Source organism: Montipora capricornis, chromosome 4 (assembly GCF_036669925.1).
Source record: "Montipora capricornis isolate CH-2021 chromosome 4, ASM3666992v2, whole genome shotgun sequence".
In the NCBI taxonomy this organism is placed as follows: domain Eukaryota; kingdom Metazoa; phylum Cnidaria; class Anthozoa; order Scleractinia; family Acroporidae; genus Montipora; species Montipora capricornis.
The window spans coordinates 4,194,381-4,208,758 of NC_090886.1; the positions used below are offsets into that span (position 1 = coordinate 4,194,381).

A 14,378-nucleotide genomic window follows, 5' to 3' on the forward strand; every position below is an offset into this window, starting at 1 on the left:
AATGAAAATAAGTAAAAAGTGACCAGTTCAACTTGAAAATAATAATTAAGAAGTTGTAGGGTATGTCTGACTAAAAAGATAGGTCTCTAAGTTTTTTTTTTAAATACTGGCTGAGCTACTAAGCCTAATTTCAACAGGAAGGCGTTCCAAAGCCTTGGGGCAACAACAGAGAAAGCCCTGTCGCCATAGACTTTTAGATTAGACCGAGGAACAACGAGCAACAGTTTTTTACTTGACCTTAAACTACGACTGGAACTATAAGGCTCAAATAAGCTACTTATATGTATAGGAGCCAAATTATCTAAAGCCTTAAATACTATTAATAACATCTTTACAATTATGCACTGCTCTACCGGTAGCCAATGGAGCTCCTTAAGTATAGGTGTTATTTGCATAAACTTAGAGTTCCGTGTTATCAAGCGAGCTCCACAGTTTTGTACAGACGGCAACATTCGAATTAAGTTCTTAGGTAAACCATGCAGAATGGCATTTCCATTATCAAGTCTGCATGTAACAAAAGCATGTACCAATGTAACGGTAGATTGTTCAGACAATTTTAATACTTCCTGATCCTAGCTATCCTCAAAATATGATAGAATGCACCGATTGTATTCTGACTCATTCTTCAAAGAATGCCACCAAATGCTCACAATAATTATTATTGTGGCCAGGTTTTTAGAAGTTATCCAGGCTCCAAATCTAAGGGCAAGGACTCCCCCACCCCGTTGGAATTTATGGTGTTTTGGGGGGAGATAAAGGAAAGAAAGTATTCAAGACCAATAATAATTAAAATAATTGTTTTCATTAATTGTCTTGTTTTACTTGGAATATATTTCACCGAAGCTTTGTCTTGAATTAACAACACTCTTTCATTTCCTTATGTCAATTGAGCTTTTTTTTAAGAAATTCTGTTCATTCAAAAACAAAATCTACTGGCATCATTCTGCACTGGATTTCCGAGTTATAAATAAACTAAAACAATAAACTCCTGACCATTAAAACTCCTTGAAAGGAAAAATTGCAGATTTACATGATGAAATTCTAGAAAAACGAATGTCAAGAATCTGCTTGAAAGAAAGTTAAAAACCACTAAAAGATCTATTTCACAGCTTCAGATATTGTTGCTCAATAGTGAAGTGCAATGGCAAGTAATATTTTTTTTCTCAAACAGAATGGCCACAAAGATTTCACTTTCCCATTCCACTATCATAATTTCTTGTATAAACCTCTTACATTTTTTATCACAAATTCATTTATGCTGGACAACCATGTCCGTATGAAATAAAATCCGCAATAAAAACTGTTGAAAATACTTATAAAATCTACATCAAGTTGCAAGTATTAAGATTCTTGCTTATTTTGATAAAGAGTGCTTGAGTTATTGGTAAGTTGGGATTCAAGATACTGTTTGTGTTCATCTGTGTCTACTTGAGGAGTAAGGCTAGATTTTCATTTTCATTGACTACACTTCTCAGTATAAGTGGTGCTAAAATGAGGAGAGAAGTAAGGGGACGCCTTGACATAATAAACTTGTGTCTCATACTTGCAACTCTGGAAATATCTAATAAAAATCAGCATGTTATGCCAGCCAACCTAGCTGCTGAGCAATTGAAAAAGGATCTTCATTGACTATAGCGCTTCCATAAATTCTCATTCCACAGACATCAGATGATGAGCTTTGAACCCCTCCCCGGTCTACAAGATGAGCTATGAATGGCATAGCAACTTCACCTGTTTCCAGGCAACTATTTTTCACTTCCTCTTCAGCTTCAAATTTTCGAAGTTTGCCATTCTCAAGAGGAGGAAAATGAATGCATAAATTGAAACACTTTGAACCAAACTTAAAAATGAGAGCTTCGACAGCCTCATTGATTGCCTGTTTGAAATTATCGTCAAAATTCCAAGATACTGCCTTGAACTCATATCCACAATAAGGTGCTAAATGCGCAAAAACACAAGCATCACCAAAGGTTTTAGCAAGCCCGAAGTTTCTGTGAGCTGCCACCAAGTCATCAAAGTAATCAAATCCTGGATGTTCCCAGGAATAAAGCTTGGCAGCTTGTCGTAACTGCTCCCACTGTCCGTAATGGAAATTCTCTGCCAGAAGCATGTGACAATGTCCATGGTGTTGTGATGCTCCTGCACGAGCACGACAATTCCAATTCATGATTGGATAGATAGCTTGAGAGTTGTTCTTGTGAGTGATGCCAAACCATTCAGTACACAAGTCCAGCATATCAGCTAACTTTGTCTGTAAAGAAAGCACAATGGACAAAGACATAAATTAACACCCAAAATAAAAGAAGTTTCTGCATCCCATGCTTTTTGTTCATTGAAATTTGCCAAGGGTTTTCTGTAGCAATAAAACAGGAAACTTAAATAGTACCTTGTAAAATAAAATGGACGAATTGCCCTTGGGGTTTTAGCCTGCAGGCTCTCGATGAAGTCAAAGTTTAGTGGCAAGGCTGCAAATAGCAAGACTCCCAAGCTAATAAAGCGTACTTGCAAGAAAACCCCTCCCGGTCCTTCACAAACTTGCTCCAAGCACCAAAGCAAAAACAAATCTCTGAGCAGGCTCTGCACACATCCATGGATTGATTGACAAAATAATGATCTGAATGCATATAAGATGCTGCACATTTCAAAGCAAGTCTTCATGCTTGTTATTTTTTATATTAAATAGAAGGTGTTAGAACCACCTTCCCTGTTGACAGATTTGAAGGCAATGGTGGTGAGTCTGGAATTGATGGAACTAAAACGTTTTATGAAGTTGTGTGGGCCAAATGAATGGCTGCATCCATAGAGTATCTCCCCATTTGAGTAAACACCTTTTCCAGTGCCTAAAGAAATTTGACTGATGTTTTGCAACACTTTTAGCACTCTCTGTACTCTCTCTTCCAGCCAATGATTCATGAATTATTTCTTTTTGCAGGTTGTTCATGTCTCCAGATGAAATGATGACAACAAAAGAAAGACTCTGGGGTATTTTTTAAACATCTTTTTAGTTAAAAACGGACAAAATGTAACTATGTGAAATGTACATGTATATTAGACTGCGGATATGAGATGAAGTGAGACTATGATCCTCACAGTTGTGAACACAGTTTTTCAGCCTTCTGTATGCAATTGCTAAAATTGTGTTCATAACTGCAAGGATCATAGCTTGACTTGATTGAGTTAAAAAATAAGTTAAAAGATGTTAGAGTTAACGTTTGTCAGAAAAAGCATTTTTGAACATTGGAACTTGTTAACAGTGACATGTAGTTGGTCTGTGTACCTTATTCCAGTGACTTGGTAGATGTTCCTTGAATACAACCATACTGTGCAAGGCATCGTACTTAGCAACATTAGATGCTGTTAATCCACTATCATTTTCCAGCCTGCCCCACAAATCTGAAAAATGAAAATGTCTTTAATACTAGAGTTAGCATTGTGTACAATTTACTTAAATGCAATGTATTTATATTTGCCAATTAAGAAGTCTCCAAACTCCTAACATTGCCAACAGTAGCTGAAAATTATATACACTGTAGGTGCTTTCAAACACAATTGAGTTACAGACCTATATTTATCTATATGGCACTGATTTATGAATCAAGGAACTGTAGCCAGGCAAACAAGAAGTACCTTGATCAACCGTTATGTCATTCCTGTCAACATAAAAATATTTTTGTCGTTTCTGAAATAGTACAATGTAATATTAAACATGATCACTGCATAGAAAGGTTTATTACATAATATAGCCACATTGTATAGGGTGCAAGGTGAAACAAAAGTATCATTAATCACTGACTTCTAACGACCAGACTGTGCTTAGCTCTTAACAGCTAATTGTGAGAACCACATTCTGATTAGACTTAAAAGATTACCTGCAGCAGTGTAGTCAAAGGGACTACAGAAGTCACACCCAGGAACTTTACTTCCATTGGAGACATCCATACTAGAGACAGGATTTTCTTCACCATTGTTGAGTGGTTTAAGAGCCCTTGCAGCATTAAAACAAGTTTGGTTGCAGGTCCAGCGATCAAATACTCTTACTGAAAGACAAACATATGTTGAAAGCCTGTGCTAGAACAATTTCCTTGCATTAAGATCTTTAGAAGGAAAAGAAACCTTATTAGCATCATAAACATGGGTTATTGACCAAGCCTGAGGTCAAGATGGCTGGATATTGGATAAGTTCTTTTTTTGCGCGTTTATGGACCGAGATGAAGTTAAGGTCCATAAACACACAATATCCAGTCATCTTGACCGAACAAGTTTGGTTACTAAAGGACTTATTATATGGGAAAAAACACCAAAGAAATGATCTTTGATCTTGCGGGACCAAGCGAGAAATCCCACGCGGGCAGCATAGCTCAAGCTTGCCCGTTCGGGTTGCCAATCACAGTGCAGGATTTGGTTCATCTTGCCCGCTCACCAAGCTAGTTGTATAATAATCCTTGTTATTGTCATTGTCATTCTGGTCATTGTCATCATCACTATCATCATCTGTACTACTTCATGTATCTTTGTTACTTCTGCTGCTGCTTCAACATTTGTGCACAGACCCACAATTCATTTGATTCGTTTCGCCTCGGATTGTAACATAGCAGGAATTCCATGAGTGGGTTGTTTGAGGGTTACAAAAGATATTAAGGATACTTTGGATATTAACTCACTGACTCCTCAAATGCCCTAGAATGCCCCAAGATGATGAGTAAAATCTGTTAAGTCTCACTCCCTTGAGTCACCAGGTCTAGGTACTTTTTGAAGTTTTTTAAGCTTTTGAGGATTGTGAAAGCCTTGAGAGGCATCATTCTTAGAGATGGTAATGAGGAACCATTTGAAGACCAGCTGTGTGTGCAGTACACCCTTCCTATCAAAAGGGCAGGAGGAATCAATTGTGGGTTTGTAAACATACATGTAGATGCTGGAATAAGTATCTTAATTAATGTTGCAGTTACAGGACTGTTCGGCTGTCACAGTGGGATTGTTCCAGATGCCGCCTCCCCCCCGCCCCCAATCTCGGACATGGACCCCTCTAAAAAAGGACTGATAGAAGATCAAGTCAGAGTGTGCCATGTGCAAGAATGGTGGCAAATTTGAATGTTTTCAACAGTTTGATTTTAATCATTAAATTTATGTTTGAATTGCATATTTTGTTATGATGTGCAGATTAGGGAGATTAGGGTAGCTAGTTTCATTAGGTCACTTTAATCCAGGTTTTATTGCCATGACAACTTGGTAACTACCAAGGAGTGGCACACAGTAACCAGAGTTTCGTCCCGTTCACGCAATGGAAAAACATAAATTTGACATACAGCACTTACCGACAGTTTGAAGCTCGGCTCTCTTGATGGATTGTTCGTCATTGGTGTCGTCGGGAAGATGAAACCAGCGTGTCAGTTTCGCTTCAAAGGATTTTGGGACTGCCATCTTACTGGACTTCATTGAAACTCTAAAAATTCGATTAAAAGGGCCCCATAATTTACTATCCGACACATTGTCCACTCCGTCTCTATGAGTAAACAACTCTCCCAGTTCCTGAATGGATCTAACTGTTTTTCGCGACATTTTCTGACACTCTCCTCGACGCCGATTGCCGCCGGCTAAGAGAATGAGCCTGCGATTTACAACCTTTTCCCTGCAGGTTGTGCGTAACCGCATGCGCAGTAATGATAACAAATCAAAATGGCGTCTTCTGAAGAAGTCTTGGTTTGGACCCCAGAACTGGAAGTTAGTTTATTTCATTCCATGAAGGGGCACAAGCCAGTCGGTAAGGCAGGGATTTGAGTTTTGTCTCATTTCCTTCCCTCGAATTTTTGTCAAGTTTTCTTCTTCTTGTTCACAGGTATAAATCGTCACTTTCATATGGCCTGTATTCACGACAAATTTGCTACGTCGACTGGGAAGAGAAATATTTCCTCAAAGCAAATATGGGAGCATTTACAAGAGCTCTACAACCTGCAGGCGTTGGTAAGGGATGAACTTTAAATACCAGACAAATTCTTCTGAATTTTGGGCCACAAAGTGATTTCTCGAATTTACGGCAAATCAAAGCATTCGTCAACGTAAAAATTTTTCACAATTTTATTTTGGCAGTTTCTCTGCTTGAAATGAGGGCAGAAATACACCAGAAATGACAAAAAGTGTTGTTTGTTAAGGCCATTTTTAAGGTTGTCTTTGATCTTCTTGCTGTGAGGAAAATTGGGGCGCTTCCTCGAGGATTTGTGTGCGAACTGATGTTTTGTTTTATGACCGCGTTAGATCTGGGACCTAACTATGGTTTGTAAAGGTGGCAATTGGGATTGGACTTTGGTGAAAAGAAGCTGGGAACAAAAAAAATATTTTAAATAGCTTTCTCTCTGCTTTTCTTGTGTAATATATAAACATTATACCCTTTTTTTATTATTATGATTTTTTAAGTTTTCAAATGGAATATTTCTGTTTACAGGATGACCTGGAGAACTTGCCATTTCCTAATGACGAAACAGAATTTAATTTACCAGAGGAAATATTTGAAACTAGTGCCAAGCCTCATTCTTCTGCCTCGGAATCGTCTGCTGCTGCTGATGAAGGTATTGCAGATTTGTTCATTGTAACATTATTATTGTAGCTTTTACTGTAATAGCAAACAGAAGGCTTCTGCTTGTCATCTTCTTATTCCAGTGTATTTCTCACTGTAATTCTTTCTGGTACACATTCTTGCTTCATGTAGCTATTCTCTTTTTTCGAATTCCCCCTAATACACTTTGTTTGCCCCCCAAATTTTGCATAAACTATTGTTTTCAAATGCTCTTGGGGACACTGCATATTCCCAAGAGCATTTGAAAACAATGGTTTATGCAAAAATTGGGGGGCAAACAAAGTGTATTATGGGGAATGCGAAAATAGAGAATAGCTAGTAGACAAGAAATGCCAGAAATAAAAATACTTTTATTGAGTTTGAGCCAACAGCAAATTTCATCCTGACATACACTATACATGGTTTTCCAGCAAAAAGTTCAATCTCCATGTCCTGAACAAATGACAATAGAATTAATATTATTGTTTTGCATTTAAGTTCTTTTGCCAAGGCCAGATATGCACAAAGTCAAGATGTTTTGGCTATATATTTTGAGGATTTTTTTTACCCCTAATGGGAAGTGTGATCTTGATTTTAGCTCTTGTCAAACTTCAAGGGTTGGCCAGCAATTCTCCAGCAAGCACTTCCACTCCTGATTCCTCACCAAAGAGAAAAAGAACCCGGCAAGTGAACAGTGCAAGTTCCTCACAGCCATCGTCCCCTCACCCACCTGTGTCAGCCAAGAGAAGACGGTAGCATGTTTGTGTTTGTTCATAATAGTAATAATTATTGTTGACTCTAGACTGCCTCCAAAGAGTGGAATGTCAGATACAGCCTTTTGATGGGAGATGGGATGTCACAAAGGCCATTTTGTGCCCCTGAACAATTTTAATTTTAATTTTGGCTTATTTCCATTCCTGTCTGGTTACAATAGCTGTTTAATAGTTACATGTATTGTGAGTACACAAAGCCAGCTATCAAACAAGCTAAAAGAAAAGTTTTGTTTCTTCCGGCCTGTTGGCTTCCTGTAGTTTAAACCCTGTTAAGTGCTTGAAACACTTACAGTTTAATATTGATTCAAATACCACTACTGTACATGTAGTAGCTGTACATGTACCTACTGGTAATATGTTCAGCAAAACTACTCAAATCTGATCGGATACGAGCAGTACAATAGTAAGCCCAAATTATGGTATTGTCTCGAGTCCCTATGAAGCTGCTATGCCAACCACACAATTATGAGTGGCAGAATCAAAACGAAAATTCTCGAAAGTAGTTTTGCTATTTTTAATGCAAACAATAATAAATTATTGGTCATCTTAAAAAAAAAACATGAATGATACAGAGAATAGTATTCAAACCTGGATAAAACTTGGGAAACTTTTGCTTTTCTGGCTCTAAATTACTTGGATGTTTAAAAGCGACGGAACCCCCTAAAATTGCATCGCATGGAGCAGTACGTGTTCCCAGTAGGGCCGTACGGCTTTTTCCGGGCCTGCTCATGCTAATGTGTATGGCCCTTATACGGGAATTTTCCCAATAGTTTTACAATAAAAGCACGTGCAGGGCTATACGGGCCATATGATAAAGTTAGTTATTTGTACACTTGGTTATTGTACAGTAGAGAACTGGTTTGACTAGTTTAGTTGCTCATGTTGCCCCGCACGCTCAAATCTGTCAAACATTCTCAGTTGTTTACGATTCAATTGCTAAAAATTTGGTGCAAAAAAAAAAAGTTGGATAATAAATAGCTTATGACCTCTGTAACACCGGTTAGGTGCTCTCTATCCAATAAGTAACTACACTACCGGTAAGTCTTGTATTTTGACTTGCTTTAACATGCTTGTCAAAATACAGCACAACTTGTAAAAATACCTAGCAATACTACACACCAAAACATCTAATAAGATATACACTGTATGTGGAACCCCAGGGGAGGTGGATCGTTTATCTAGGTACTCAATGGATAATGTGTCCCACAGGTCTCTGGGCTCCACAGAGTCATGCCTACAAAATTCAATTTTCAGATGCTACAATTAGTGTTTAAGGTGCAATGCATTCATAGGAAGGGTGGGAAAAAAAAGAGTCCTACCTAGGACCATCCCCAAGCACCTACCAGTCGTTTTCCCATCCTTCCCACAGGCTTCCCACTTAGTTCCCACCTTCCCACAGGTTTTCCACGCTAGATAAAATTTATTTGAAAATCGAATGAGAGTTTTTCATAACTGAATGCATTTCATCAACACAATTATTTGCATGTGAAATTATTGAGATAATTTTCTTGGGTGTATTAATAATTATAAACGAAAAATCGCATGATATTGTTGTTCGATTTAGAATCAGTGGAGAGTCTTGTTATGTTTTGAGAGTTGTTCTTCCAAGCTCATCTGAAGGCTCTTTCCATTTTGAGAAATTTCAAAACTTGACCCTTTCCTATTAATTTCAATAAAGTATTTGACATCATGCAATTTGATAAATTGATAGCAGGGTACTCATTAATTATTATTGACGGCAACTATGCCATATTCGAGAACTTAAGCAATGACATCGGTGACAGCAATGACAACATCATCTCAAATTATAAATTTGAGTATTATAATCACTTCATGGCTATTTCAACCTTTTAAAAAGACAAGGGCACGGCACTTAAGTAGGGAAGAAAATGAAAGTAATTTTTTGTTATATGTCTTGAAGATGCTGATGACCTTCATAAAACCTTAAAGTTGGCTAATTTTCACTTCAGAATCCTGAAGATTCCTGATTTAGGGTCCATTGTTTATGTTGTATAGTTGTGTTTGTTGTTTTCTGATCCAATTCCAACAATTGTTGTAATGGCCAGTATTTGATACCCTAGGGGGTTCGTGTTGCTTTCCCTAGGGAGATCTTTGCAATTCCATTGCATGTGTTTTCCTCTACGAAAATCTATTAAAAAGAACATCAAAGTGCCAAGATTTCAAGGGATTAACTGAAAGTTGCAAAAACTGGAGAGGGTCTTTAGGCTTAATACGTAATTATTTGCAAGGTTGTGTTCTATTGGGATAAACTGTTTCAACTGCAGCCAGTTTAGATTGAAGTGGTTGAGGTTTCCCAATGGAACACTTTACCAACCGTTTTTCTTTGAAATTATTAATTAATTAAAAAAATTATTATTATCATTATTAATTAAAAAATTATAATGTACATTTTCATGCAAATATGATCAAAAGAACATAATTAAATGGGCAACTCCTTGGATTAGTCATTCCCAGAATTCTCTGACAACATGGCTGGAGCCTGTGACTGACTTTAAAAAGCCTGCATGAATGGCAATGGTAAATGCCCATGCTTTTTTTACCATTTGAACCTAGTTTGATACCGGTTGAAAAAGTTGATCATCCAAACCAACCGAAAATGTTTTTTTCCCCGATAGAACACCAAAACACCCAACTGACCAAGAATGGGTGATCCCAATAAAACACGACCCAATTGCGGAGTAGTAATTAAATTTAGTTTCCTTAAATTTTCTTCATGAGTTGTGACTGTATGGTTTTGTAAAAAAGAAGGAGAAAAGAGAAGGAGAAACATATATAAAGCTGGTTTTCTCAAGTTATGAATGCATAAGCATATTGCTGTACGTAGTACATTTTGTCCTAACCAGACTCTAGCTGGTTGAGCTTTTGAAAACTAAGGGTGTGCTTGATTGACCCTATTCCGGAATAAGAAAGTGTGGGTGATTATTATTTTAAAATGTTATGATTTATGTGGCAGTTTAAAGCAACAAGGATAATAAAGGATATTTTTAACCCATTCACTCATCAGGTGGCCCAATATGCCTCCAGTTGATGAGTGAAATGGTCTGATGTTAGACAGAGTAAAATCTGTTTAGCCCCACTGACAGGAATCAGTGGGTTAAAATAGCACTTTAGCAGGTGTTCGACAATTTAAAAGTGAATTGCTGTAACAGGAAGGATTTCAAACTTCTATTCCATGTATTCATGTTCCGGAATACAGTCAATCAGCACACCCTAAGATTCAATGGAAACCCTGCTAATTTCATTTGCCCAGTAAGTTATATATCAGGTAACTTAAGATGTAAAAATTATATTTTCATTCATGTTATCTTTAAAAATGTGTGTATTAGTTATTGTGGTGATAGCAAATACTCGTACACTGTTAAAAGTGGCACTTGGAGGCATGGAAGCAGAGGCTGACCTCAAAATGTGAGGCTTTAACATAAATGTGTAGTTATGGGAATTTTATTTCAAGTGGTAATGACAGTAAGATTTTTTCCTGAAGTTTTAGGGAAACTTTTGCCTTACCTATCTTAAAAATTGTGACAAAAGCTATTTTTACTCTGTAATTTTATGTCACAATGTGAATGGTGACCGTATTGGTCAAAGTTTTAGTTCCAATATTGTGGCTTTTATGTGGCGTTGCTAATAGTTTTATTATGTGCGAGGAATATTATTGTAGTGTATGATACTTGATGTATAATCACACAACTTTATGAAAGGCAAGGACAATAATCTTTGTCACATGTGCGTTCTTGTCCATAAGATATCTGTGGCTATCAAAAGTGATGGGTTTTTTCAGAAAATCAAAGAAATGTGCATATATATGTAAATAATAAGAGGTTTATTAAAATTATTGCCATTGGCAATGAATACGTAAAAGTTGTGATGGTGATTTTTAGTTTGCATTTGCTAAATGAATACATGTCGTGTTTTGCAGACATTAGTAATGATGATGATGATGATGATAATAAAAATAAAAATAACAATAAAAATAATAAGAATAAGAATAAATATTTATAACGGGTGCCCAGTGTTGAATAAGAAATAAATAGGTAATACAAATTTACAAAGAAATAAAGGCTACAAAACAGCAGAATGTTAAAATGCTAAAAAAATGAAATAAGCTAAAAACAAAAATGCTAAAAATGTACAAAAGAGTGAGTGAGTGGAAAGTATCTTGACGTTGTGATGGCTTGTGCTGGTCTTGGAAATTTGTTTTAATTGACAACATCTAGGTTCACTCCTTTAAAGGGGCTCAAAATGGTTTTCCACTGTTATTATTATTAAGACGCTGTCAATCCAAGTCCCTGGGATTCTGGGAATGTAGCATGCGTAGCAAACGCTCCCGTGCAGGGAACATACAAGATAGGCCATTTCGGAAAATACCATAATACTCTTTCTTTGTCCCCCCAAATTTTACATAAGCATTGTTTTCGTTTTCTCTTGGGACCATTGTAAGTCCCAAGAGAAACTGGAAACAATGCCTATGCAAAATTGGGGGGACAAACAAAGAGTATTATGGTATTTTCCGAAGTGGCCTATTTTCGATGTTTTGGCCGTGCGAAGAATGGGGTGGGACAAAACAAGGGGTGTTCCCCACACGGAATTTCTTGCCTCGTAGGATACTTGTGCGTTTTTTCTCTCGTGTTTTGCATGGATTTGGTTTGATGCTTTTAATTTTAATTTTCCGGTATTCCTTTTATATACACCTAAAATACACCAACCAGGGGCCCGTTTCTCAAAAGTCCCAAAAACTTTCAGGCCCTAAAAGCCATCTGTGAAATGGCTAACCGCTTGTTTTGGAAACCCGATCTTTTAAGGTGATTCCCTAGTATTGCACTGCGCATCCTGTTCTGCGCATAACACAGTGTAAGCCCCGTTCGTATTCAGGCATGGCTAAGAGGCTTTATGGTCAAATTTCATGGCTCTTTGTCTCACAAGTCTCAACGGATATTTCTAAACAAAACAATGTTTAAATTTAACCATAAAGACTCGTACCAATGTGTGAATATTGATATATCGAACGTGGCCAAAAACATTTCAAAATGCCGACCTTTCGTGAGGGAAAGCTCGCTAGAAAGAAGAATGGCCGTTTTCAGAGCACAGCAGTAAAGAGCAAAACAAGAAACGTTTTGGACTCTCACAAAACAAAAAGTCGAGTGATAGCCTTGATAATGCTAAAGAAGATTTAAGTCCGACTGTGAAAGTGAAACCGCGCTATCGGGGAGACGTGTTGTCGAGGGGTCGAGCTTGGTTTGCTTTCTGTTTTCTCCTAAACTAGGTTGGTGACCTATCTTTTTTTTGGCATAATTTTATTCTCTTACTCATCTTCTTTGCGCTGTAAAAAAATTACAAAAAATTTACGTCAGAAAAAAAAGTTACAGGAAAGATAGTATTCGTAGCCATCACTCGTGGACACAAAATTGTCTCCTCGAGATCACGCACCCGAAGAACATTTGTAGTCAGTGCCTTTTCAAGACTTGTGCCTGTGCCATAAAACAAACATTAAATTATTCCTTTTGAGCAACACAATTCACCTGTTTTGTTATTTCAAGAATTACGTCAAAGCTGTGCTTCCTGTTCGTGCAAAACGTAGCCTGAACCGATGGAATAAACTTGTCCTTGATAGATGAAGGCGCAATGATTAAATGAGTAACTTGAGCAAGTTATGTCTCTCAAACGAGCTTGGTGACCTACTTTTAATTGCACATTTCGAGTCACCATAATATAGGGAACAATCGAGAAAAGTTTTAAAAAAATCTTACGACAACTTCTATTACTAAGGAATTACCTTAACACGTTTTCAAGGTAACAAAAATAAAAATAACTGTGAAGTTTGACGAATTAAATTCTCTTCGTTCTTGAGATACAAAGGGAATTGTGACACCCGAAAATGGCCTGTAAAGTTTCGGGACTTTCTAGAAACAGCCCCCTCGGGTCCGTTTCCCGAAAGTCCCGAAACCTTTAAGACGTGTTAAAAGATCGGGTTTGGAATGGTGCAAAAATGATTGCATAGTGCTTTAGCTGGGACTTAAACAACAACATCACTGATAGGGTGGACTCTTCGTATGATCCCGGTCGACTTGGCTTGCTCGGTTTGCCGGGATAAACTCGGCTTCAGTTCGTATGGGGAACCAACCTCGTTCCCAGGGTCTCTCTCTCTGCCTCCATTGTCGACAATGGAGGCTGAGAGAGAGAGAGAGAGAGAGAGAGACCCTGGTAACGAGGTTGATGGGGAACAGGGATGGCGCGTCAGACAACTCGCCTCCCACCAATGTGGCCCGGGTTCGATTCCCAGTCTCGTCGTCATATGTGGGTTGAGTTTGTTCGTTCTCTTCTTTGCTCCAAGAGCTTTTCCTCCGGGTACTCCGGTTTTTCCCTCTCCTAGAATTGATTTGCGTTAATTTGTTGACTTCAGTTTACAGTGTCCCCAATTAGTGCTACAGCGCAAGAAGACTTGACACTTACATTTTTACTTTAATTGACCACTCCCCATAAGGGCATTTCAGGGCCAATGAAACACAATTAACGAAACGACTGAACGTAACAACAACTGTTAAGAATCCCAACTGGAATGGCCGGAGGCAAACCAGTTGGCTATTTACAAGTGCAGCTGAGAAGTTGAACCAGGGACTACCAGAAAAAAATTCAACGAGTGGTCAGAACGTGTCTTGAACCCGGGATCCCCGGATCTCAAGGCAACCGCCCTAACCATCGGGTAGTCTCCTACGCAGCCGTTCTTTGTGTGGTCACGCAACGCTCTTCCTTGTTTGTGTGGGGAATAGCGTTGCGTTACCACACAAAGAACGGCTGTGTAGGAGACTAACCACCGAGCCGCACGTAATTAAAGTTCTTTTCCTTTTCCGAAAGTTTTTTCTTTGGGTACTGCAGTTTGCCCATCTCCTCAAAACCAACGTTTTATTTGATTCCAGATAAAGTGATCTGATTTCCATGTTCAGTGTCCCAAATTACTGCCCCACTGCTAGCAGAATTTTCTGCTCGGTTATGGACTCGAAAAGTGTTGACTCCACTAGTTAGGCATGAAGTCTAACGAACAA

General features: G+C 38.0%; 2 protein-coding genes across 3 annotated transcripts; one reads left to right on the forward strand and one right to left on the reverse strand.

Moving 5' to 3' along the window:
* Positions 1–798: 798 nt before the first annotated feature.
* Positions 799–5,603, reverse strand: LOC138045268 (uncharacterized). Its single transcript, XM_068891706.1, has 4 exons — positions 5,313–5,603; positions 3,870–4,037; positions 3,278–3,393; positions 799–2,251 (listed from the first exon to the last, which is right to left on the reverse strand). The coding sequence occupies exons 1-4, from the start codon at positions 5,554–5,556 to the stop codon at positions 1,580–1,582; spliced, it is 1,200 nt and encodes a 399-aa protein (XP_068747807.1). The 5' UTR covers positions 5,557–5,603; the 3' UTR covers positions 799–1,579.
* Positions 5,604–5,668: 65 nt separating this feature from the next.
* LOC138045269 (MRG/MORF4L-binding protein-like) lies at positions 5,669–11,199 on the forward strand. Of its 2 annotated transcripts, none has more exons than XM_068891707.1 (4): positions 5,669–5,758; positions 5,834–5,958; positions 6,437–6,560; positions 7,146–11,199. In XM_068891707.1, the coding sequence occupies exons 1-4, from the start codon at positions 5,674–5,676 to the stop codon at positions 7,301–7,303; spliced, it is 492 nt and encodes a 163-aa protein (XP_068747808.1). In that variant the 5' UTR covers positions 5,669–5,673; the 3' UTR covers positions 7,304–11,199. The 2 variants fall into 2 exon arrangements, with proteins under 2 accessions (XP_068747808.1, XP_068747809.1); XM_068891708.1 differs by having other exon boundaries at positions 7,164–11,199.
* The last annotated feature ends 3,179 nt before the right edge of the window (positions 11,200–14,378 follow it).

Coding starts and splice junctions, on each gene's coding strand:
- LOC138045268 (XM_068891706.1), bottom strand. CDS start 5,556: ATGTCGCGAAAAACAGTTAGATCCATTCAGGAACTGGGAGAGTTGTTT. Junction 4,038..5,312: donor AGCCGAGCTTCAAACTGTCG/GTAAGTGCTGTA, acceptor TTTGTCTTTCAG/TAAGAGTATTTGATCGCTGG. Junction 2,252..3,277: donor TACCAAGTCACTGGAATAAG/GTACACAGACCA, acceptor CTTTCTTTACAG/ACAAAGTTAGCTGATATGCT.
- LOC138045269 (XM_068891707.1), top strand. CDS start 5,674: ATGGCGTCTTCTGAAGAAGTCTTGGTTTGGACCCCAGAACTGGAAGTT. Junction 5,959..6,436: donor TCTACAACCTGCAGGCGTTG/GTAAGGGATGAA, acceptor TTCTGTTTACAG/GATGACCTGGAGAACTTGCC. Junction 6,561..7,145: donor GTCTGCTGCTGCTGATGAAG/GTATTGCAGATT, acceptor TCTTGATTTTAG/CTCTTGTCAAACTTCAAGGG.